Raw genomic sequence first — 21,147 nt, 5'->3', positions numbered from 1 at the left:
CTACGATAACTTTGCGACGTTAATATCGATTGCGATAACTTTTCTACGATAATGTTTCGATAATAGCACTACTTCGATATATTATCGATTTTGTTTCCAGCAGTGCAAGACACGTCAGCTAGGCCCCACAACTGATTAATAAGGAAAAACACAATTGTTTTCAATTAATTTCGTATATTTTGTTACGATATTGATTCCGGCTGAGAAACCCAGAACAGCAAAATGGTAAGCGGACGCACAAACACTATAAAAGACGGACAATTTTTGATTTTGAACTCAAATTACAGGTACTCATTGCTGCGACGGTTTGCACAAAAAATGGCAAAGGTAAGTTGAAAACAACGAAACAAGTTCTTCTTATCTCCGGCACACCACCCAAACACACACGTATACACATTGCATTCTTGTAGTTATATTGTCACGTCAGTTTGTGGATATGACGAAGGCACGCATTGAGGGTCTCTTGGCGGCATTCCCCAAACTGATGACAGCTGGAAAACAGCATACGTATGTGGAAACGGACTCTGTCCGCTATGTCTATCAGCCCATGGAGAAGTTATATATGTTGCTGATTACCACAAAAGCCAGTAATATTCTCGAGGATCTGGAGACATTGCGTCTGTTTTCGAAAGTGGTGAGTTTCCATTGAAGGTCAGAGGAAGACTTGATTGTTAATTGCCGGTCTTTGTGTCTTTTCAGATACCCGAATATAGCCATTCGCTGGACGAAAAGGAAATTGTGGAAAATGCTTTCAATTTGATTTTCGCCTTTGATGAAATTGTTGCTTTGGGCTACAGGGAAAGTGTAAATCTGGCTCAGATAAAAACATTCGTGGAAATGGATTCGCATGAGGAGAAGGTCTATCAAGCTGTACGTCAGACGCAAGAGCGTGAAGCACGCCAGAAGATGCGCGAGAAGGCCAAAGAACTGCAACGCCAACGCATGGAGGCCAGCAAAAGGGGAGGACCCTCCGCCTCAATGGGCGGACGTTCGGGTGGCTTTAGTTCCGATAGTTTTGGCAGCAGTGGCATAAGCTCAAGCAGCGGCGGTGGCGGCATAGGAGGTGGTGGAGGTGCTCCTTCAATTGAATTGGATATGAAGCCCGTGGCTAGCAAGGCATCTGTCCAGTAAGTAATCTTAACTTGCTGCGATCCATTAGCTAAGTTAAAGAAACATTCATTTTATATAGAAAACCCGCTTCTCGCAATGCCCTCAAATTGGGCGGCAAATCCAAGGATGTGGACAGCTTTGTGGATCAACTAAAGAGTGAGGGTGAGAAAATTGTTAATCTAACGCCAGCAGCTGGCGGTGCCGGCGGTGGTGCCAGTTCAGCCAGTTCCAGCGCTGTGGCTAAAGCTGCTGCTATTTCTGCTGATATCCATAGAGAGAGGCAAGGACTCATCACTTTTTTGCCAATTATTCCTTCGCTAATGACGATTACCCGTTTTCTTTAGTGTCCATTTGAAGATTGAGGATAAACTGGTGGTACGTCTGGGTCGTGATGGTGGTGTCCAGCAATTAGAGAACTCTGGCTTGCTTACCCTACGCATTACCGATGAGAGTTTGGGACGCATTTTGCTAAAACTGTCCAACAATGAGACTCAGGGACTGCAGCTGCAGACACATCCTAATGTCGACAAAGAACTCTTCAAGACACGTTCCATTATTGGCTTGAAGAATTTGGCCAAACCGTTTCCACTTAATACCGATGTCGGTGTATTAAAGTGGAGGTTTGTTTCCCAGGATGAGGCGGCCATTCCTTTGACCAGTAAGTTAAAGATTAAAACGAAAGTTTCCCAACTAAATTGTATCTCTGTCTCTCTCTATTTCATTTATATAGTCAATTGCTGGCCATCAGATAATGGTGAAGGCGGTTGCGATGTGAATATTGAATATGAATTGGAGGCATCACATCTAGAATTGCAGGATGTAACCATTCTCATACCCTTACCGTGAGTACAAGTTAACAAAACTCATCGATCCTTGTGAAATATTTCTATCTCGTCTTTCTTTCCCGTTTCCAGTATGAATGTGCAACCGACAGTGGGTGAATATGATGGCACATTCAATTTCGATGCACGCAAACATGTACTCCAATGGCAAATTCCTATCATTGATGCAGCCAATAAGCTTGGCTCAATGGAATTCAGTTGCAATGCCTCCATACCCGGCGACTTTTTCCCCTTGCAAGTTTCATTTGTATCGAAAACCACTTATGCTGGTATCAATGCTCTGGATGTGGTTCAGGTGGATGGCGAGGCATCTGTTAAGTATTCCAGCGAATCAATTTTGATTGTTGAGAAATATGAAATCGTTTAGAATTAAATCTATTAATATCTATATATATATATCTTATTAAATGCATATTCATATATACAAACACATGAGTAACTGCTATGTGTGGGTGTGTGTGATATGTCTATGTATGTATATCCTATGTATACTTAGTATCTGCCGTAAAAAAAAAAAGTTAAAGTAATCCATTTTATTTCATTTGATTATATTCGTTTGTCTCGCCAAGTAATTCCCACGTTTAACGGTTAAAGAATGAAATCTGATTTATAATATTATACAACTTAGCTATGAATAATAATAATAATGAATGAAAAAACAGAGCTATTGTTTGAACTAACTTGAAATTCTATACCAAATCCTTGCCAAAAGCCAAATTGACACTGACTACTTTATTCGATTTGCTAGATGATGATCTTAAATCAGAATTCGCAGAGAATTTTTGCATTGTCCTTGGCAACGTTATTTATTAGATTTATGAAACTTGGTTTCTTTTTTTTCTGACCACATTTCGGCATTTAAATTTAATATGCGTAGTTAAATATTCAAATAAACATTCTTAACATAATTAATGAAACGTAAGTATAAAACGTTTTTCAGAAAACCAACAAAAATTATATAAAAATATATATGTATATATATATATGGGAAACTTAGTTTTCTTCGTCACTATCGCTTAAATTTAATATCTCCACCTGCTTGGCAATGTCTCCATCGTCCTGCCGGCCACCTTTGTTCTTTTGCTTGCCATACTCCACACTCAATAGTCGCATTACCTCGGCAGCTGTTAAGTCTGGACGTTTGAATTTCTGGAAATTCTCCTTGACATATTTGGCGAATCCTTTGGCCTCACCGGCTGGAGTGGATACAATATTGCCCGACTTGTCCTTTTTATTGAGCAACAATGTGATCGGTCCATGACAGAGGCGACAACGCAAATGCTCCACCTTACGCGAACGAGAATGGGCATGGGAACTGTAAGAGGGAGAAAAGGAGCAAGAGGGTGGTTAAATAGAGGGGCGGGGGAATATTGGAGAATTCCTACTTACGCCGCATCACAATTCTGGCATTTGTATGTGTATTTGAATTCAATGGCATAGCTATGGCAAACTTGTATGGCTGGCAGTTCTGGAAATTTGTCGGTGGCTCGCTTTGCCCACATTTTCCAAACACGTCCATGGCCACCCTCGCCATTGAAGACCCAAGCGGCTGCATGGCATAGCTCATGGATTAGAGTGCAACGCAAGCGATCGGCGCTGGTTAAAACCTTTTGGCTCAACTCTATGGTGCTAGAGCGTTGATTCAATTTCCTTTTGTTCTTACATCTGCCAGCCGTGTTCCTTAGCAGTTTCGACCAGGTGATGGGCACATTTAGTTCGCCATTGAATATGTTGGCATTGAAGAGTTTATATAGATGATCAGCCAATTGTTCCTTATTCTTACTGAAATTCTCTCTATAGAAGAAGGCTTCGTTATCGCTTAAATGTCGCGGTATTTGACCTTCAAGTGATTTCAGGAAACTATATTTGCTTCTTCCGTAGTCGGAGTCCATGATTTTCTTTCGCGCCGATGAATTGGGTGGTGGCATAGATTTAGGATTGGCTACGTCCTTTGGTGTAGCTTTGGGTGTCGCTTTCGGTGTGGCTTTATTTGTCACTTTCGGCGTTGACTTGGGCGGTATTTTAGGTGTAGCATTGTCCTTGGCCAATTGCTTTTTAATCTGTTGCAAACGCTTATGCACTGGCGTCCCTGGCAAATGGTCATTCTCCAACTCATCCAGCATATCTAACTCTATGGCCCTGTCAACTATTTCAATGGCCTGTGCCTCATCCTCATAGCCCACATTTGGTGTGAACAATTGTCGTCGACTTGGTGGCAATGTTTTCGCTTCAGTCGAAGGATTTTGATTTGGATTCGGTGTGGGAGGTAGTTTTGCCTTGATGCTAGGCCGGCAGGAACGTAAGATATCATCAAGGCGTCGGGTGACTACAAAAAAAGAAAAAGAAACCGATTGAGCATGATGTTAACCATGTTGTTTGGAATTTAGTTTGTGTGACTAGGATACCTGGTAAATACTTATTATCAGTGCCCACCACTTGAACTTCTCGCTGCGACAGATCCAAATATGTAACCTCATTCGATTTGGAGCTTGTCGAGGAGGAGGACGCCGAACCAGAAGGAGAACTGCTGCAACTATTTCTTGTGACGTCGGCATCGTCGTCATCGGAGGCATCGACACTACTTGTATCCGAGTCAACCAATGCCCGCCAGCGTGTCTCATCTAAATGTTTTGTCCGAGGACGTTGTCGTTGGGGTCTTTCCGTTTGTGCAGCCCTCGCATTGTTGGGCAAGCGTGTGGAGTTTAGGGGCGTCTTTTGATTATTGGTCGGACGCAAAGCTCGCTTAACTGTCAAGTATAAAAAGTTTTGAGTTTAACTTTCTGTAAAGATCTGTCCAACTTACATATACTGAAGTCACCCAAGGCACTTTCATCCAGATGGCTGTTGGAAGGATTCATTTTAGCCCTTGGTTGACGTGGCTTGCACTCGGTGAGAGGTTGTTGTTGTCGACGGTTGGGTTTTGTTGCTTGAGACTTGGGAGGAGTTGCTTTTCCTCCACTATTGCTGCTACGTTTTAGGGTACGTATAATGTCCGGTGTCTGCCACGCTTGGCCATACAACTCATTTAGTAGTTTCTCCGCCTGATTGAGGAATCGCTCATCCTCGGAGGCATCGTCGACCAGCAGTGGGGATTGAACAGATGCCGGTGCAATTTGGCCTTGGTTTTCTTTCTGAATCTCCGCATCACTGGAGGATGTTGAGCGTGTCTGGGAACAATCCTTGGCCGGCTTATCAGCCTCTTCATCATCACTTGAGCAACTACTACCCATTCGGGGTATATGGATCTTTATATTAATCTTGGCGGATATATTAATACTGCTGACTTGAATGGATGGTTGAGCAACCAAACCTTCGTTAGATTGCTCCTTCCGGGGCGATTCAACTTCATCTTCGCTGGACGACGAGGCAGTCTCTGGTATGGTTATGTCTCTTTCCTCATCTTCATTAGAGCATAGAGTATTCTCTATTGTGTCATTACTGGCCAGGCGTCGACTACTTTCACGATGCTGTTTCTCTTCATTCTCCTCCTCCTCCTCCGCGGAACAGATGGTATTTATTTCCGTATCATTGTCGGCTAATCTTTTGCTTTTCTCCAATTCACGAAGATCTGCCGAGCAGAATGTATCCATCACAGTATCATTAGCTGGACGCAGATTTGGGGATGAGGAAGGATTCTGCCAGTTTGATTCTTCCTCCACTTGGCTTAGGCTCATTGAGTCGGTTTCGGCATTGGCCAAGCGACTATGCTTATTTCCCGAGGACAAGGGTGAGGCTGTGGAAATCTCATGGCCTCTTTCAGCCCTCTCATGGCGCTCCATGGAGACGTCTCTTAGGAAGGCTTCAATGCGTTTAACTTTGTCAGCGGTAAGCAATGCGGCTTGCGGTTCCTGTACCGGCTCTTGTTCACTCACAGCCATAACTTCTTTGGGCTGATCGTCATCACTTGAGTCTGAGATTGTTATGCAAGACCGTTCATCCTCATCATCTTCCACAGTGTCACTGCCGTCGTCGTCCACTTCATCCCTCTCTTCGGTGGTGGAGGATATACATATGGAAACCATTTCAGTGGATTTCATAGTTAAATTTGTCACATTTCCGCTAAAGGCGTCCACCACTTGATCACCTTCATTTTGAGCTGGAGTGCATCCAATGTCATCGCCACTGAAATGAAGTGCGTCCATATAATCCGATCCATTGAAATCCACCTGCGAATTATCTGCCTCCATATCCAGCTGGCGCTGAGCACTGGGTGTAAGCATCTGGACCATCCTTAGCTCCTTCTCTTTATCCTGATGGTCCTGTTGTTGCTGTATCAGTTTCTTTTTTTTATTCGAGGACAATGTCAATTTGGAGAATCTATCGTCAATTGGCACATTCACCTGACTCGGGTCCACTGCTCGGAATAACTTAAAGCGTGGATCTGCCGCCATCTTGTCCCTATCTCTCTTTGTTTGTTTCCTCGTTGTTCTCTTAATCTAACTTAACAGTTAAAGTTTGTTTTGTTTTTTTAAATATACAAAAACAAATTTAAAGCGGCGGCGTCACAACAGAATCAAGGCTACTTTTCAAAATCGATAACACAAGCCGATAATAAATTGGCTAGTTTTTTGCTGCTAAATTTAGCCATTTAATTATTTATTAAGATTTGCATTTTTTATTTATTAATACCTTGGCATGGTGTTTTATTAAAACTAAAGTTTAATTCGCTTAAATTGTAAAACGTTTACATATATGCAAATTGATTATTTAAGTAAATCGTAGCTCTCTACTTAAGCAGCTGTAATTTGTTATCTACATGTGTAGAATATGAAAAGCTGGTCACCCCATTCTTTGCGAATTGGAATGCAAAGTTTGTTTTGGTTTTAAATTAGTATAATTAAATTTAGATTTAAATTGAATAAATGCCGCCATTAATATATCAACAGTGTGGTGAAGTTGTCTGGCTAAATAGATCAAAAACCCGCAATCGTCTCTATGGGTTTAAATGCATTTATTGCAAGGGTCAGCCGGAGAAACCTTCAACAACTTTTAAAGATTTCAAATTCCATTTGGAGAAGAAGCACGGAGAAATATTTACAAATTGGCTAGACAACGGTAGACCAGAGGAACATGAGACAAAGTCCCAAAGACAAGTCCTTCAGGTGTCTGATCCAAGAAAAAGTGGATTTAAAATGGAGCCACAACAAGACCTACATGAAGAGAAAGTGGCCGAGCTGCAGGTGGAAATAGAAAAAGTAAAAGAGGAAGAGGAGCTTGTGATGGTACCTCAATTGCCAGAGGACACAAAAGAGGAGGGCAGGCAAACACCAAGAGAAGAAATCGAGCAAGAAACTGAATTGGCCTGGCCGATAATCAGCGATAATGAAAGTTTTACATCCGCTTCCTCTTGCTCTTCAAGAGATGCTCTAGGGGATTCCACAACCGTAAGTTTTTTGCAGAGACAAAATGAAATGTTCTTATCGAGAGTTTTTGTTTTCAGGTATCAACAGATTTCTCTCAATTCTGGCTAATTGATGGTCATCCCATTATGCTGTCCCTTATTGAACAACTGGAGCAGGAGCGTCATCTCTGGGACTTGCAAAAGTTCTCCTTTCGCAATCACAAAGGTCGCACTGAGAGCTGTGAAAGGATCTGTAATCATTTAAATGCAAAATTTCATTTGCAACTCAAAAGTCGGGAAATGGTGCAGCATGTGAAAAAGTTACGACATCTTTATAATAAGGAAAAATGTCGTCGGGAAAAGGATAAGGATATTTCTTCAGGAGCAACATCAACTACCAGCACCTGGTACTTTGAAAGACTGAGTTTCCTTTCGAAAGGCTTACCCGTACCGGTTTTAAATCACAAGGAACATTTGACTTTTATAGAATTATATGAAAAATGCAAAGGCATTTGGGATATGCAGGATATGTCCTGCCGTTTGAGACATGTCCGCCAAGAGGCCAAGGAGCAGCTTCTGAATCTATGTACAAATGAATTAAAGATTAATTTTCAACCCTGCCAACTGGAACGTTTCATCTATCGCCTACGCAAAAACTATCAGAAAGAAAAAAAGAAACGTCTAATGCCTAAAAACTGCAAGGATTATCCAAAAGATGAACAGGAACTTTCCACTTATGCTTACTACGATCATTTAAAATTCCTGGACCAGCACTTAGCCCCCTTCAAATGTTGGCAATGCCAGCAAATAATAAACAGCGTCGATGCCTACAAAATCCATTTGGCCAATCATAATGGCACATTACCATTTGATTGTCCATTCTGTACCCGACAGTTTGCCCGCATGAGCAGCTGCAGTTTACACATGAGACGCCAGCATCTTGATCAGACTGATGAGCAACAGCAAGTGATTTGTCAGGATTGTGGGAAGCATTTCGCCTGCAATTCTGATCTTCTTACCCATCGTCGCCAACATACCGGCGAGAAGCCATATTGTTGCCACATCTGTGGCAGTCGTTTTCGTTCGCTCTCCTACTTTGCCCGCCACAAGCGGCGGCACGAGCAAAGGCCCTGCGGCAAGTGTCACATTTGTGGCAAAAGCTTCTTCGAGCAGGCCGTCCTTAATGATCACATCAAGGCCCATTTGAATGTACGCGACAAAGTGTGTGATATATGCCAAAAGACATTCACCAGTTCCAAATATCTGCGACAACATAAAGAGATACATGCTCAGAAGAAGCGTTATATATGTAAAATATGTTGCAAAGGTTTTGCCCAATATGCGGGTCTTAGCGGGCACATGAAATCGCATGGAACCACAGTAAAAGAAGCCGGTGCCGCCACGTACAAAGAGCAAGCAAGGGACTGAACTCATGGCCATTCAAGCCTGGCTGGAGACCGTCTAAATAGAGCTTCAGTATTATTTATAAAACAATTTCAAATTCATTGAAAAAAAAAAAAATAAAAACCAAGGAAACCTTTTTCAACAAAAGGTTTGCATTCTTCCAACTGAAATAATATTTTTACCCCTTTTAAATTGACTTAAATCTATTGCTGATTATCCAGAATTGAAATTGCCTTTATCGGTAATTTAGTTATAGTTTTTTTTTTTAACATAGTTTTATTTATAAAACATTTTGTTTTTGTTTTCTTATCTTATCTTCAACGGGCTGTGCCTCTGCCGCCAGCGACGCTGAGCCGAACCGAATTTGATAAGAAGAATTGAAAGAGTTAAAGTGGAATTATTGTACGATATCTGTGTCTGTATTGTATTTTCCCCCTCATAGTCTGGTTTAGTCAGTTGAAATTGGAGCTGGCTGGGAAAAGTCAGCAAACTGCGTCATAAATGCAAAAATACTTGAAATATTTTACACAAAACAATAACAAATGAAACAAACCACAAAATATAATAAAAAATAAAAGAAAAGAAACCACAAAGCAAACAGGAAACGAAGGTGGTGCAGAATTAGCAGCAAAAGAACAAGGATAGAGTGGAAAAGAACATTCCAAGAAACGAGAGTCATATACATAAGTCAAAACGGAAATTGGCACTTGTCACACTGAATTGTGAGGAAATGGGGCCCTAGGTGGGTACAGTGGATACAGTGGGTCCCTCTGGGCAAATTGATTTTCCATTTTTTTGTTTAAGATATTTTTTATTATTAGTTTTCAAACTGAATAGCCGTCGAAGTCAGTTGAATTTTTCTAGATTTTTCACTTATCATTTTATAATTCAATAATTAATAATTTAATATCTACTTTAGTTTGGCTTTGTGTGTTGGTTGAGGTTGAAATTTGTTATAAATATTTGTTATGATCAAAGAATTACTTTTATGTTTTTTCTTATAGTGCTATTGGGTTACGGTGGCGATAAGAAGGAAGTGGTGCAGCTGAAAGAGAAATAACAACAACTACAACGAGCTGACGTCATTTTGAGTGTGTGTGTGTGTGTGTGTGTGTGGAGTGTGTGTGTGAGTGTGTGGCAGAGGCAAGAGAAGAAGCTGGTCAACTGCGGCAACTGGGAGAGAAGAATTAAATGCAAACGTATTGAAAAAGATAAGACCTCGAGGTCAGTCAATCGAGAAGAAGCGATAGAAGCTAATCAAACGCTGTAACCATGCCAGTAACGCCTGGAACTCCAGACTCGTCACACATGATCTTGGGTGCTGCCGCTTTTGTGGTCCATGAGCGTAGACAGCCAAACAAATCGCTAATGAATTGCTTTCGAGATCGCACCACATCATCAGCATCATCGGCAGCATCGTTGGCAAATAACTCATCCGCCCATGTGTACGCAAGATCACAGAGTTCCCTCAATGGTGGTGGCATTACACTTGATGCCGGTCGTCCGGAGGCTGTGGTCTTACTCAGGGAGCTACGAAGGAAGCCCAATAAATTGGCCTTACTGAAAAGCAGCAGTACAAAGGATCTATCACGCATCTTTGCCGATGAACCCATGGCCTTGGTATCGAATACCAGTTTGGATTCCAATTCTAGTTCAGCCGGAACGGCTAGTCCGGCAGCAGCTCGTGCCAGTCTTAGTGGACGAACGCGTGAATGTTGTGCGGCATGTTCCAAGCGTTGGCATGATCTCAAACAGCGTATGCATACATTGGAGCAGGATCTGCAGGTACAGACCAGCTATAACCATGATCTGGAAGTAAAAGTTACAGAATTGACGCGTCAGGTGAATGATCTCCTGCAACTGCAGGAGACCAGGGACCGTAAGGCTGCTGCAGAGGGCAAGCAAAGTGGTGGCAAACGTATCGGCGGTGGTGGCGGTGGCAGTGGGACTGGGGGAGCCAACGGTGGTGGTGGAGTTTCACGCTTGCCTGCCTGGATGAATCTGTCAAACTGGTGGAAGTCTCGTCCCTCGGTGGAAACATTGAGAGAGCAGCATATATTCTTTGATGAGCCATGTTTCGATACCGAACTGGAATTGGTGTTAAAGCACGATCAACACAAAACCGTGCCACGCATTGTCGTCGAATGTTGTGACCTGATCGAACAGAAATATCGCCAGTCTACAGAACCCATAGTTGGCATCTATCGCCAGTGTGGTGACTATAATAAAATACAAACCTTACGCTTCAATATCGATGCCAATGACTATGAGTCGCTGCATCATTCCAAAGTTGATATACACACGTTAACCGGTGTCCTGAAGCTATTTCTGCGTGAGATTAAAAGTCCTTTGATTAGTGTGAACGAGGCGAAAACCTTTATAGGCAATCCCAATCAATGGTGTAAGTATAAGCCTTCTCTCTCTGTCTGTCTTGAGAGATCTTAAAAGTTTTCCATCTTTCTGTTTATAGTGCTTACGGAATTCTCTCTTAAATTGGATATACTGAAAAGACTGATAAGATCTTTACCCGAAACTAATCGGGATACCATGGAATATATATTTGGCCATTTTAATCGGTAACTATTAAACTAGACTAGTCTTAGCAAAAGTAATTGAATCTTAAGTCTTTATTTGATCATGATAATTCTATTTTTCTTAGGCTGACAAAGGTTCCATTGCAACAGATCAATTCGGAAACATTATCGATATCGATATCACCATCAATTTTTCATACTGTACCCCAAGGTGCTCATATGCAGGATTTACAACAACTTCTAAGAGAGGGTGAAACCCTTGCCGATTGTGTTAGGATTATGATCGAGTACAAGAGTCGGATATTTGAGTAAGTTGGATCGAAACCAATACAAAACAAAACGAAAGCCAAGATGGTGATGGTTCCTGCCACTTCAATCCGCCCAACCCCCTACAATCCAGCATCAAATTCCCAAATCCCTTCCCAAAGCTTCTACATGGTCGTCTACGTCGTCGTCGTCGTCGTCTCGATTAATTGATTGATCCCTTAACGATCTTTGTACCTGTCTTATTTACAATTTATATTGCTTTATTCATAACTATATATGTATGTATCTATGTACCCGTCCTATTACCTTACCCATGTACTCCTCCTCATCTATATAGATGCACAGCCGATCGTCGTCGCATCAGCGTTAAGAACCTAAAGAAGACGCTTTCACAACCGGATTTACTATTTCGTAATAGATTCTAAAATCAAAAAATAAAACTGGCGATCAATCTTTGGAGAAGTAATGAAAATCATCTTCCAGAGAGAGAAAGAGAGAGACAGAGAGAGAGTAACATTTGTATATAACTCAACTCAATGCATTAATACTTAAGTCAATATCTACTATAAAAATTATTAAAATATTAAAGTTATTAAATTAAAACAAACTTAAGAATCAAAAGTTAATGATTAGTAAATGAAATTTTAAAATTAAACCATTTTATCTTAATCGCGATTTATACACTAAGAGCAAAAAAGAACTTCAAGAGGTCCTTGTTTCAGAAGGAAATCGATTTTGTTGTCTTAAAGTGGGTTTAAAGGACGAGAATAGAAATAAGCAATTTCTATTCTAGTTCTTTAAACCCACTTGGATTTGTATATTGGAAAGGGCATTCCATGGGCGTTTCTTTAATGATCAAACTCGATTTGGCTTCTTTTTGGGAAATGTATACAGAAATTAAGTCAAGATTGAATCAGATACATCGACTTGGCATTTCTCTCAGTGTAGAGAAGCTTTTGCCGAGCAGAACAGAAGCAACAGCCAGTGACAGGTGCTGTTCTGCGTAGACTATTAAGAAACAACACAAAACAGAAGAAAAACAAAAAAACAAAACCAACAAACATGCAACGAAAAACTAAACAAGCGACAACGGCCAAGCCTCCTTCTGAGAGAGACAGAGAGAGAGAGAGAGGAGGAGCTTCAGTTTCAGTTTCAGTCAGTTTCAGTTGCTTGAGTCGTTTGTGGCGATACGCGGCGAAAACCTTTTATTTTTCACTTAAAACGGATCGGATTACCAGTTTTAAAAATTAAAAAACCAAAAAATAAAAACAAAAACGCAGAAACAAATACATAAATTAGAAGAAAAAAATAAGGAAAATCAAATGTAATTTACAATAATTCATTTTAATTCCACACACACACACACAGACACCTACGCACACTCATACACACTTGCTTGGCGGCATGCGCATGCGTGAATGCTCACACTCAATTTGACCATTCTGAAGTTAAAGTTCATACAGAGAGAGCGAGAGAGAGAGAGAGTGAGCGGAGAGAGAGAGGGAGTCAGAGGTGTCAATTTTGATTCTTATTAATTGTTCCTCCCCTTAACTATATTATCACTCCATTTTGACCTTAACGGGCATTGAAATAGCCGCTTATGAGCTTTATAGACACTCCCCCTGCCCCCTCTTACTCAGCCCTCACCAGACAAAGCTTTGAAAGTTTATTCAACCAGTTGCTGGTTGGGCTATTTCGGTCACTGGGACAAAAGCGTACGCAGCAAGTGGTTAAAAAGAGTGTGAGAGCGGCAGAGCGGGAAAGCTGGAGAGCGTAAAGAGTGTGAGAATGAGAACGATATTGTCAATCGTAACGATATCCTTCAGTTTAAGCTGTTGCTTCCAACATACACTATCTTTTGATGAGGTATTAAGCATAAGAGCTTCATTTACAATCCTTTAGATGATTTTTCTTCGATAGAAAAGTAAAAAAGAAAAGGAAAAGCATTTTACTTTTGGTTTAATGCTTTTAGTTCTTATCTTTTATGGACTATTACAGACAATTATCATAAATAAACTTTATTTAATATAATATAATTTCTTACAAAAGTAAAAGTTAGCATATCATAGATAAGGATTGAATTTTTGTTTTGAACAAGAAATAAACTGTAATTGCCTTTGAAATTATTTTGAAATAGCAAAGAAATCTAAATATATTTTGGGCTTAGTTGTAGATGATGGCTTATCAACATATTTGAAGAGTATTTGAGAGTTTAATTCATTTGACTTCAGTTTAAGGGTATTTGAAGTTTTCAACCTTGCTTTTAAAATTGTACTTATTATTTTAGTTTGTTTTTTTTTTTTTTTTATATCTTCTCATCAAAATGTATTGACGTAATTGCCCATAAACTCACACACACACACATTCTCAACACACACTTACATATATGTATATATATCGATTTCGATCGCAGGTGTGTTTAGCCCAAAGTGGTTTTTATTTCGCAACTAAATGTACATAGATTCTACAGCTAGCCAATAGTATGGGGTGGGGGGAGGGGGAGGGGAAATTGTAAGCTGCTTCCATACGTCATTCTCACAAAAAAATTGCATTTATTTTTGTTGTTTTTGATATTTTTGTGTTTTTTTTTTTTCATTTATTGTTGTTGTATTTTTTAATTGTTGCTTGTTATTTATACCGTTGGCAATTTTGCTGTCAACTTGTGCGTTGACGACGACGACGACGACGCCCACAGGTTGTATGAGTGATCACTCTAGGTGTGCCGGCACCCACCCTTTCGACTCACCTCCCCATCCCACTCCACCCGTTGTGATCGTTTCTGTTGCTTTGTTGATCCCTCAGGTCTCTGGACTTGGTGCTGTTGCGTCTGCGTCGCTTTGTTGTCATTGTTGTCGTTTTTCTCTGACAAACTGCGCGTCATGCTCGTGCACTGACGTCATAGAAAGAGAGCGAGAGACGTCCCCCCCGCATTCCCACAAACCGTTTCCAATGATACCGCGTCTCTTGGTCACAATGGGCCACACAAGTGTAAATGATTCATTGGATTCTTTAGCTAGATGAGCAAGCTCAAGGCAAAGTTTTCGTTTAAATATAAAAAATATCATTCCAAATACATAAATGTTTATATATAATTTCATCAGTTAAAATAAATCCATTATCAGATTCTATCTAAGAGAAAAGTCATGCTCATGTCATAAAGATCCAAAATAAAAAGAATTGTCATGGTTATTTTTAGACAGTTGCTTTTTAGAGAACCTTTTTTTTCTTGAAGAAAATCGGAGAAATATTAATTGTTAAGTTTAAGACGAAATCGAAGAAAGACAAACGTGTGACTTGAATTTTCGTTTTGGCAGATTCTCTTGTTGTTTTTTTCTGCCGTTTCTGTCGAGACCCTAGGCCAATTACTTTGAACGTGAGTGCCATCACGTCGTATGAGCAATATTTACATATGTAGCTACATATTACGTATACGTATATAAATTCTACGGATAATAAACTTAAAAATGGGCTGTAACAATAAAAAAGGGGGATTGACGTTGGCTTTTGGCCCATTGTAAGTTAGTTTAGTATAGAAATATTCATTCAGTCAGTCAGTCAGTTAGTTAGTTGGTCTCTGAGGTTCGTGTTAGTGTGCGTGTGTGTATGTGTGTGTGTGTGTGCTTAAATGCAATTAAAGTTTAGAAAATAAAAGCAACTAGCAAAGCAATTGGAGCGGCAGCAAACAACAACAAACGATATACATACGTACATACATATGTGTGTATGGGAAAAAAAACCGTTACAGACCGTTACCCATACCTAACTATCACACTGGTATACTGTGTGTGTCTGTCTGTGCATGTATGTACATGAGGGATCATTGCACATTGCGTCAACGTTTCAAGATCACAATTCCGACAAACACAAACACACACAAAAAGAGCGAGAGAGAGAGAGAGAGTGTCACCCACAACATCCCCTCGGTTGCTTCTACCCCACTGCACCGCACCGCACCTCCAAAAAGTAATTCCAATTCCAAATTCAATAGGAGCCAGTAGCCATCCCCAAAACCGAGAAGCCAACAACAAAACAGTTTAGCAACGACAGCGGCAGGTGGCGTTAGCAGCAGCAGCAGCAGCCGCCGCCAACGAAAATAAAATAAAAGCAAAGTAACACAAAAAATTAAACAAAAAAAAAAGCAACAAGAAAAAAGAAAAGAGAAAAGAATCAAAAAAAGGAAAACATGTGAAAGTGCGCGTTACTCGTCTCTGCATGTGTGTGCGTGTCTGTGCCTATGCGTGTGTCTGTCTGTGTGTCTGTGCGTGTGTGCGCGACGATCGCAAAAAACCAAAACCGAGTTTACAACAACGATGAGTGCGTGCCGCGACCGCGTAAATGCCGCCCCCGTCCGCTCTGACGCCGCCTCTGCCAACGCCAGTGCCTCTGCCTCTGCCGCTCTAGCCGCTGCTACTACTAACATGGCAAAGATAACAGCGACGCTAAAGTCTACGTCAGCAGCAGCAGCGGCAGGCAACGACAATGAAAATAAATTCAAGCTGGCAGAGCAAATGGATTTTAGTTATCAGAGAACAGCGAAACAGACAAGCCCGACTAGCAGACAAAGAGGAGACGCCGAGGAGAAGAGAAAACTGCAGCTACAACAACTGCAACAGCAAAGGCGGCAATTGCGCAAAGACTTCTTTAAGGATATTTATCGCGAAGAAGACGAAGAAGAGACCCAACCCGAAGAGAATCGTACAGAGAAAATCAATCCGAAGAGAGAGAAGAGGCATTCGAAGCCGGAACAAAACATTAAGCAATTGATTAATAAATTTCAAGCCATGATTGTTAAGGAGAAGCAACAACAGGAAATGTCAGCGAAGGAGCAAAAAATGGAAGAGAAACGCATTATGACAGCAGATGAGGGAATGCCATTGAGTGGCCTTAGTCCCTATAGCAGCGACAATGAGGAGGCCATTACCGGCACAGGGCAAAGGCGTAACAACAACGACAACAACAAACCAAAAGTAACACGCTGCTCCAGCAGCGATTCAGCCCTGGGCCTTGAAGTCGATGATGCCGCCATGGAGGTGACACCCCCACCACCCACACAGCGTCGCATGACACTGACAGTTACAGATTTACCATTACGACCAGCCCTACTGCCATTGGCCGAACCCACCGCATTGCCAGATTCACCATTAACATCACCCACCACCACCACCAGCACACAAGCAGCGGCCGGTATACCCACCAAAGTGTTGCTAGAGGAACGCATGGTCCCAGCACCAGTTCCCGGAGCATCGTCCTCACGTCGCGAGTCCACACAAAGCTGCCTCAGCGATTTGGGTGGCCTGGCCGGAGTACGCTATGTACGAACTCCGTCCGTTGTCGTATCGGATTATTCAGACGACATTACTGCCTGTGGCATTAGCATGGAGGAAATGGAATACTTCCGCCTACAAAGAGCCAAAGGACAACGTCGCTGTTCACTGGAGGCAGGAGCCAGTGCTACTAGCAGTGCTGTTGGCAGTGGTATGGGCAAAGATGAAGGCCAAATATCGGATGTTAGTGCCGCCAGCAGCTGTAGTAATCTTTATTATTGCGGCTCCACCATATCGGCACTGGATGGCGGCGAATGTATTGTGAATGGTGTGAAAGTGGCTTTAGCTGGTCGCAAATCATCGAGTACAACACAAAGTGGCAGCGGCAGCAGCAGTGCAGAGGAGGAGGATGACGACGATGATGATGATGATGATGTCGATGCCGATGTTGAAGTGGAATGCATTAGGCATGGCGAACAGGAGCTGAATCAAAGGCAGCTTAGTGAATTGCTGGCAGCCACACAACTATGCGATCAGGAAGGCTTCAAGCAGAAGCAGCAACAGCAGCAGCACCAGCAACAACAACAACAACAGCAGCAGCAGCAGCAGAAGAAGAAGGTAGGCAGCACCAGCCATGGAGAGGGAAATTCTGATGGCGTCACAATTAACGGAAATCTCAATTTATAGTACATAGTATAGATAAAAACAAAAAAACAAGAACCTAAAAACACAAAGCCTAAAAAAACATAGCGTGACTTTTGTTTCACACTATTGTTAATGTTGTATTATTATTATTATTATTATAATTATTAACTATTATTCGTTTAGTATGTATTTTTATATGAAAGCTACAAGGAAACCTCTATCCTTTGCCCCTCCTAGTTCTAGCCAAGAGAGTTTTCACTGTAAACGTTGAGAGTATGAGTTGTGTCTGTGTGTGTGTGTTAGTGTGTATTGCCTCGAAGGCTGTTAATTAATTTGGCTTTTATCTTATCTCCCTCTCACACGCACATACATACATACATACATACGTACATAAAATGGGGTTCCGTTGTATTTTTTTTTTTTTTTTTGTTTTTTTTAGGAACTTCACTTTGCCTGGAATGGATGTTGAAATTGTGCGCTTAAAGTGCTGATAAAAGTAGAAAAAACAATAACAATAACAAAAACAAAAAGCATATATAAAACAACTTCTTGTTGATAGCATGGTTTTTTTTTCCTAGACTAGTTCCAAGATATACAGATATCTACCATATGTACATACATATATAAAGATAAAACCAACAAAAAGAATATAAGAAAAAAGCATATATTCAACCTATACATACCACATACATATATGTATATATATAAATATATATGTATAACTGTTGACCCTAGAAATTTTTATGGAGAAGAAAAGTGGACGAAAAACAAAAGCAACAACAATAATAATAATAAAGTCATACAAATATTTATCAACCTTTTATTTAGTTCATGCCATACAGACATACCTAGGTACATATATGTATGTATGTACATATGTATGTATATGTGGGTATTATGATGTTAAAGGCTTATCTGGCAAAGAGGTTTATCTATGGCATTTTTATGCCAGAAACCCATACTGAGAGATGGAACCAACTGGAATCGTATAAATATATAGATTTAGTGCCTCCCTCCACCTCCACCTCCACCTCCCAAAAACGAACAAATTTCTTCTTTTGTTATCATTATCTAGTTACTAATGAGAAACCTCGTCAATTTAATTAGCCTATACTTAAAGAGTTTTGCGAGAAGAGACTTTTATCATTTATCAGAAAAAGGTTTAGTCCTTTCAGGACCTAATTAAAATAGGCACCTACTAACAAATGGATCCGCTGCTGTTAAGGATTAAAAGTAAAGTGATTACAAAGTTCATGGGCAGAGATCGGGCACTATATGTATGTAGTCATTCCTAACTATGGGCTTATCCTCAACTTGGCAATCTAGCAAATGAAACCCCTAACCTATCTTGTATCTCTCTGCAATTGTTTTGCTTTGTAAATTACATTAAAGCCAGATAAGTATATATATATATTGCTTATAAAGATTCTACCCACGTCATTAATGGCAGTTTCATAATGTATTATAGAATAACAATGGCTTCTAGGGAAAATTTTTAATTTGTTTTAACGGAAACTCGAATTACTAAGAATTAAATGAAATTGTTAGAATTTTTTAGTGAGTTTTCTCAGTTTGACCATTTCCTAGAATTGTTATGGGCCATCATCCTCATTCTCCTCATCGTCATCTCCTCCCTGGTGTCACTTTGTTTATCAAACTTGTCACCAAGTCGAGTCGAGTTGACTAGAGTTGGTTGTTTGCTTGATTCTTTCCACATTCCATACAGATGTAGTTGGCGGGGGCCTTTTAGGCCTTAAGTTGGAGTGAGTTTTTGCATTTTCAGTTGTTTTTTTTTTTTTTTTTTTGTTTCGTGTGGGTTTTATTTTTATTTTTTTTAACCAAGATAAAAAAAAGAAATCTTTGTTGATGCTGTTGTTGTTGACGTCACTGGACGCCTTTGCTCTTTGTTTCTCTCAACTTCTCCAAGAAACCGATCCGCAAATATTTTTAATGATAAATCGCTATAGGAGCTTGAGAAACAACAAAAATACAGAAAAAAGAAAACAATTTATAAGCCTACTTAACCTTAGAAATGTACAGTGGGGAAAAACCTCGTTTTGACACACACACTGAAGAAGGCTAACATTGAATTTTGCATACCCTAGTCCGCTTTGCTTTATAACCTTTTTCTTTTTTTCAATTCAACTTTTCCTATAAATCTTTTAATCATCAATCTAAATTTCTATCTTATCATGCTGACAAATTTTTCAACATGTTCTCGAGATTTTAATGTAGATTGAAAGATATTACTCTAACTTCAAAATATCGATATAAATTTTTCAAATACTTCAAAAATTGACTAAATTAAAGCTTGATGAATTAAAGGTTTATTGGAATATTTTGGTGGTCCTTGGCAAATTTTGTCCTCATTTAGATGATGACTTTACATTTGACTTATATTTTAATTCAAAATCAAATCGAATATGGCAAAGTTATAGATTTCAAAGAATTTTCATAACTTTTATAAAGTTTATTGGTCAGATGTTTATAACGCATAGAAGCAGATGCTTCCGCCCCCATAAAGTATATATATTCTTTATCAGTATAAGAAGCTTTGTCGATATAGCCACATCCTTCTGTCCGTCGGTTCGTATGCGTTTTACTCAGCCATCTTAAAAGCTATTAGGATGATACTTTATATTTAAGCTACTGATACCCCGGGTAAGATAAAGTATGAAAATCATTAGGATCGGACCACTATATCATGTGGTTATAGAAGAAACATTGGTGAAGAAATTGAAGTATCTCCATGAAATTAGTAAATTTGATAGATTTAGATGTAAAATATATGAATGTGAAATAAATCCGCAGTTTACAGAAATGTACAATAGATTTCAGGACCATAACTTTAAGGCCCTAGAAGGATATGACGTTCATCTAGACACTCCACCTAATTACCCTTTCTATACTCTTAGTTTTTAAAATTAAACATTAATTGAATGTAGATAAATTTTATTTAAAACGGAATCAAAAAATATCTTCTAGTCTAATAATAAGTTGAATTTTTTTGTTTTAGAAGAGAGTGGAATTATTGTTATTGTTATTATTATTAATGTTTTTTGTTTTTCAATTCGTCATGTAGTTGGTATAATAATATTTCCATTGATCGGTCATGGCATTTAATTCTTTAACGCCTTCGGCTAGGCGTAACAAATGTTGTTTGTTTATTGTTGTTGTTTTTTTGTTGTTTTACTGACGTAGCCAGAGGGCAGAACCGCAGAACCGCAGAAACCGCTGATGATGAGTTGATGATGAGCCACATATAACACCTAGCATTATTATTGGATGGTGTTGGCTATTGTTTTGTGTTGTTGTTGTTGATGTTTGTTGCTGTTGTTGGTTTTTATGACATAGTCGTGCACATCCGTCAGTCGCCCAATAGCCGTCAGTGATTGTCAGTCATGGGGAATAGTCAGTCTGTCAGGCATTTGGTCGATCTGTTCTCGTTGCTCGTTTGTCATATCTAATCAACACACACACACACACACACATACAACCAGCATTCTCATTCCGCTTTGGGGATCTAGATTTTGTTTGTATGAGGGGGATTGAGGGCGCGAAATCGAATTTAGCTGAATGAATGAATGTTAGAAAGGGGCGGAATGGAGGGAGGCAGTGAGGAATGGATGGACAGGGAGACGATGTATGGTCTTGGGGGGGTTCTATTCCGTTCCGTCTGCCACTTTGGTTGAGACGGCGGCGCGCCGGCCTCGAGCGAACATACGAACTAACGAACGATA

The 21,147-nt window shown here is 40.2% G+C and overlaps 4 protein-coding genes across 8 annotated transcripts; 3 read left to right on the top strand and 1 right to left on the bottom strand.

The window, feature by feature from the left end:
* The first annotated feature begins 78 nt into the window (after nt 1–78).
* deltaCOP (coatomer subunit delta) lies at nt 79–2,613 on the top strand. The gene is made up of 8 exons (XM_068299250.1): nt 79–225; nt 288–327; nt 411–634; nt 700–1,127; nt 1,190–1,390; nt 1,455–1,768; nt 1,841–1,952; nt 2,025–2,613. The coding sequence occupies exons 1-8, from the start codon at nt 223–225 to the stop codon at nt 2,317–2,319; spliced, it is 1,617 nt and encodes a 538-aa protein (XP_068155351.1). The 5' UTR covers nt 79–222; the 3' UTR covers nt 2,320–2,613.
* Nucleotides 2,614–2,731: 118 nt separating this feature from the next.
* On the bottom strand, nt 2,732–6,448 carry Gcna (Germ cell nuclear acidic peptidase). Of its 2 annotated transcripts, XM_068303083.1 has the most exons (5): nt 6,293–6,448; nt 4,756–6,232; nt 4,358–4,699; nt 3,342–4,278; nt 2,732–3,267 (listed from the first exon to the last, which is right to left on the bottom strand). In XM_068303083.1, exons 1-5 carry the CDS (start codon nt 6,341–6,343, stop codon nt 2,946–2,948), a joined length of 3,129 nt encoding a protein of 1,042 aa, XP_068159184.1. In that variant the 5' UTR covers nt 6,344–6,448; the 3' UTR covers nt 2,732–2,945. The 2 variants fall into 2 exon arrangements, with proteins under 2 accessions (XP_068159184.1, XP_068159183.1); XM_068303082.1 differs by having other exon boundaries at nt 4,756–6,430.
* Nucleotides 6,449–6,738: 290 nt separating this feature from the next.
* Nucleotides 6,739–12,153, top strand: RhoGAP16F (Rho GTPase activating protein at 16F). 4 transcript variants are annotated; one of them, XM_068303369.1, is made up of 6 exons: nt 6,739–7,336; nt 7,393–8,845; nt 9,702–11,098; nt 11,168–11,273; nt 11,357–11,539; nt 11,836–12,153. In XM_068303369.1, exons 3-6 carry the CDS (start codon nt 9,970–9,972, stop codon nt 11,921–11,923), a joined length of 1,506 nt encoding a protein of 501 aa, XP_068159470.1. In that variant the 5' UTR covers nt 6,739–7,336; nt 7,393–8,845; nt 9,702–9,969; the 3' UTR covers nt 11,924–12,153. The 4 variants fall into 4 exon arrangements, 3 of the variants coding, with proteins under 3 accessions (XP_068159470.1, XP_068159472.1, XP_068159471.1); XM_068303371.1 differs by having other exon boundaries at nt 11,357–11,937; XM_068303370.1 differs by lacking the exons at nt 6,739–7,336; nt 7,393–8,845 and adding an exon at nt 8,912–9,439.
* A 3,510-nt stretch (nt 12,154–15,663) lies between these two features.
* On the top strand, nt 15,664–18,217 carry LOC137586596 (PH and SEC7 domain-containing protein-like). The gene has a single exon (XM_068302694.1). The coding sequence runs from the start codon at nt 15,809–15,811 to the stop codon at nt 17,447–17,449; it is 1,641 nt and encodes a 546-aa protein (XP_068158795.1). The 5' UTR covers nt 15,664–15,808; the 3' UTR covers nt 17,450–18,217.
* Nucleotides 18,218–21,147: the final 2,930 nt, after the last annotated feature.

The sequence above is a fragment of the Drosophila tropicalis genome, unplaced genomic scaffold (assembly GCF_018151085.1).
Source record: "Drosophila tropicalis isolate 14030-0801.00 unplaced genomic scaffold, ASM1815108v1 contig_158, whole genome shotgun sequence".
Lineage (NCBI taxonomy): Eukaryota > Metazoa > Arthropoda > Insecta > Diptera > Drosophilidae > Drosophila > Drosophila tropicalis.
Note: the sequence above shows the minus strand (reverse complement) of the source record. Positions and strands in the feature narration are given on the sequence as shown.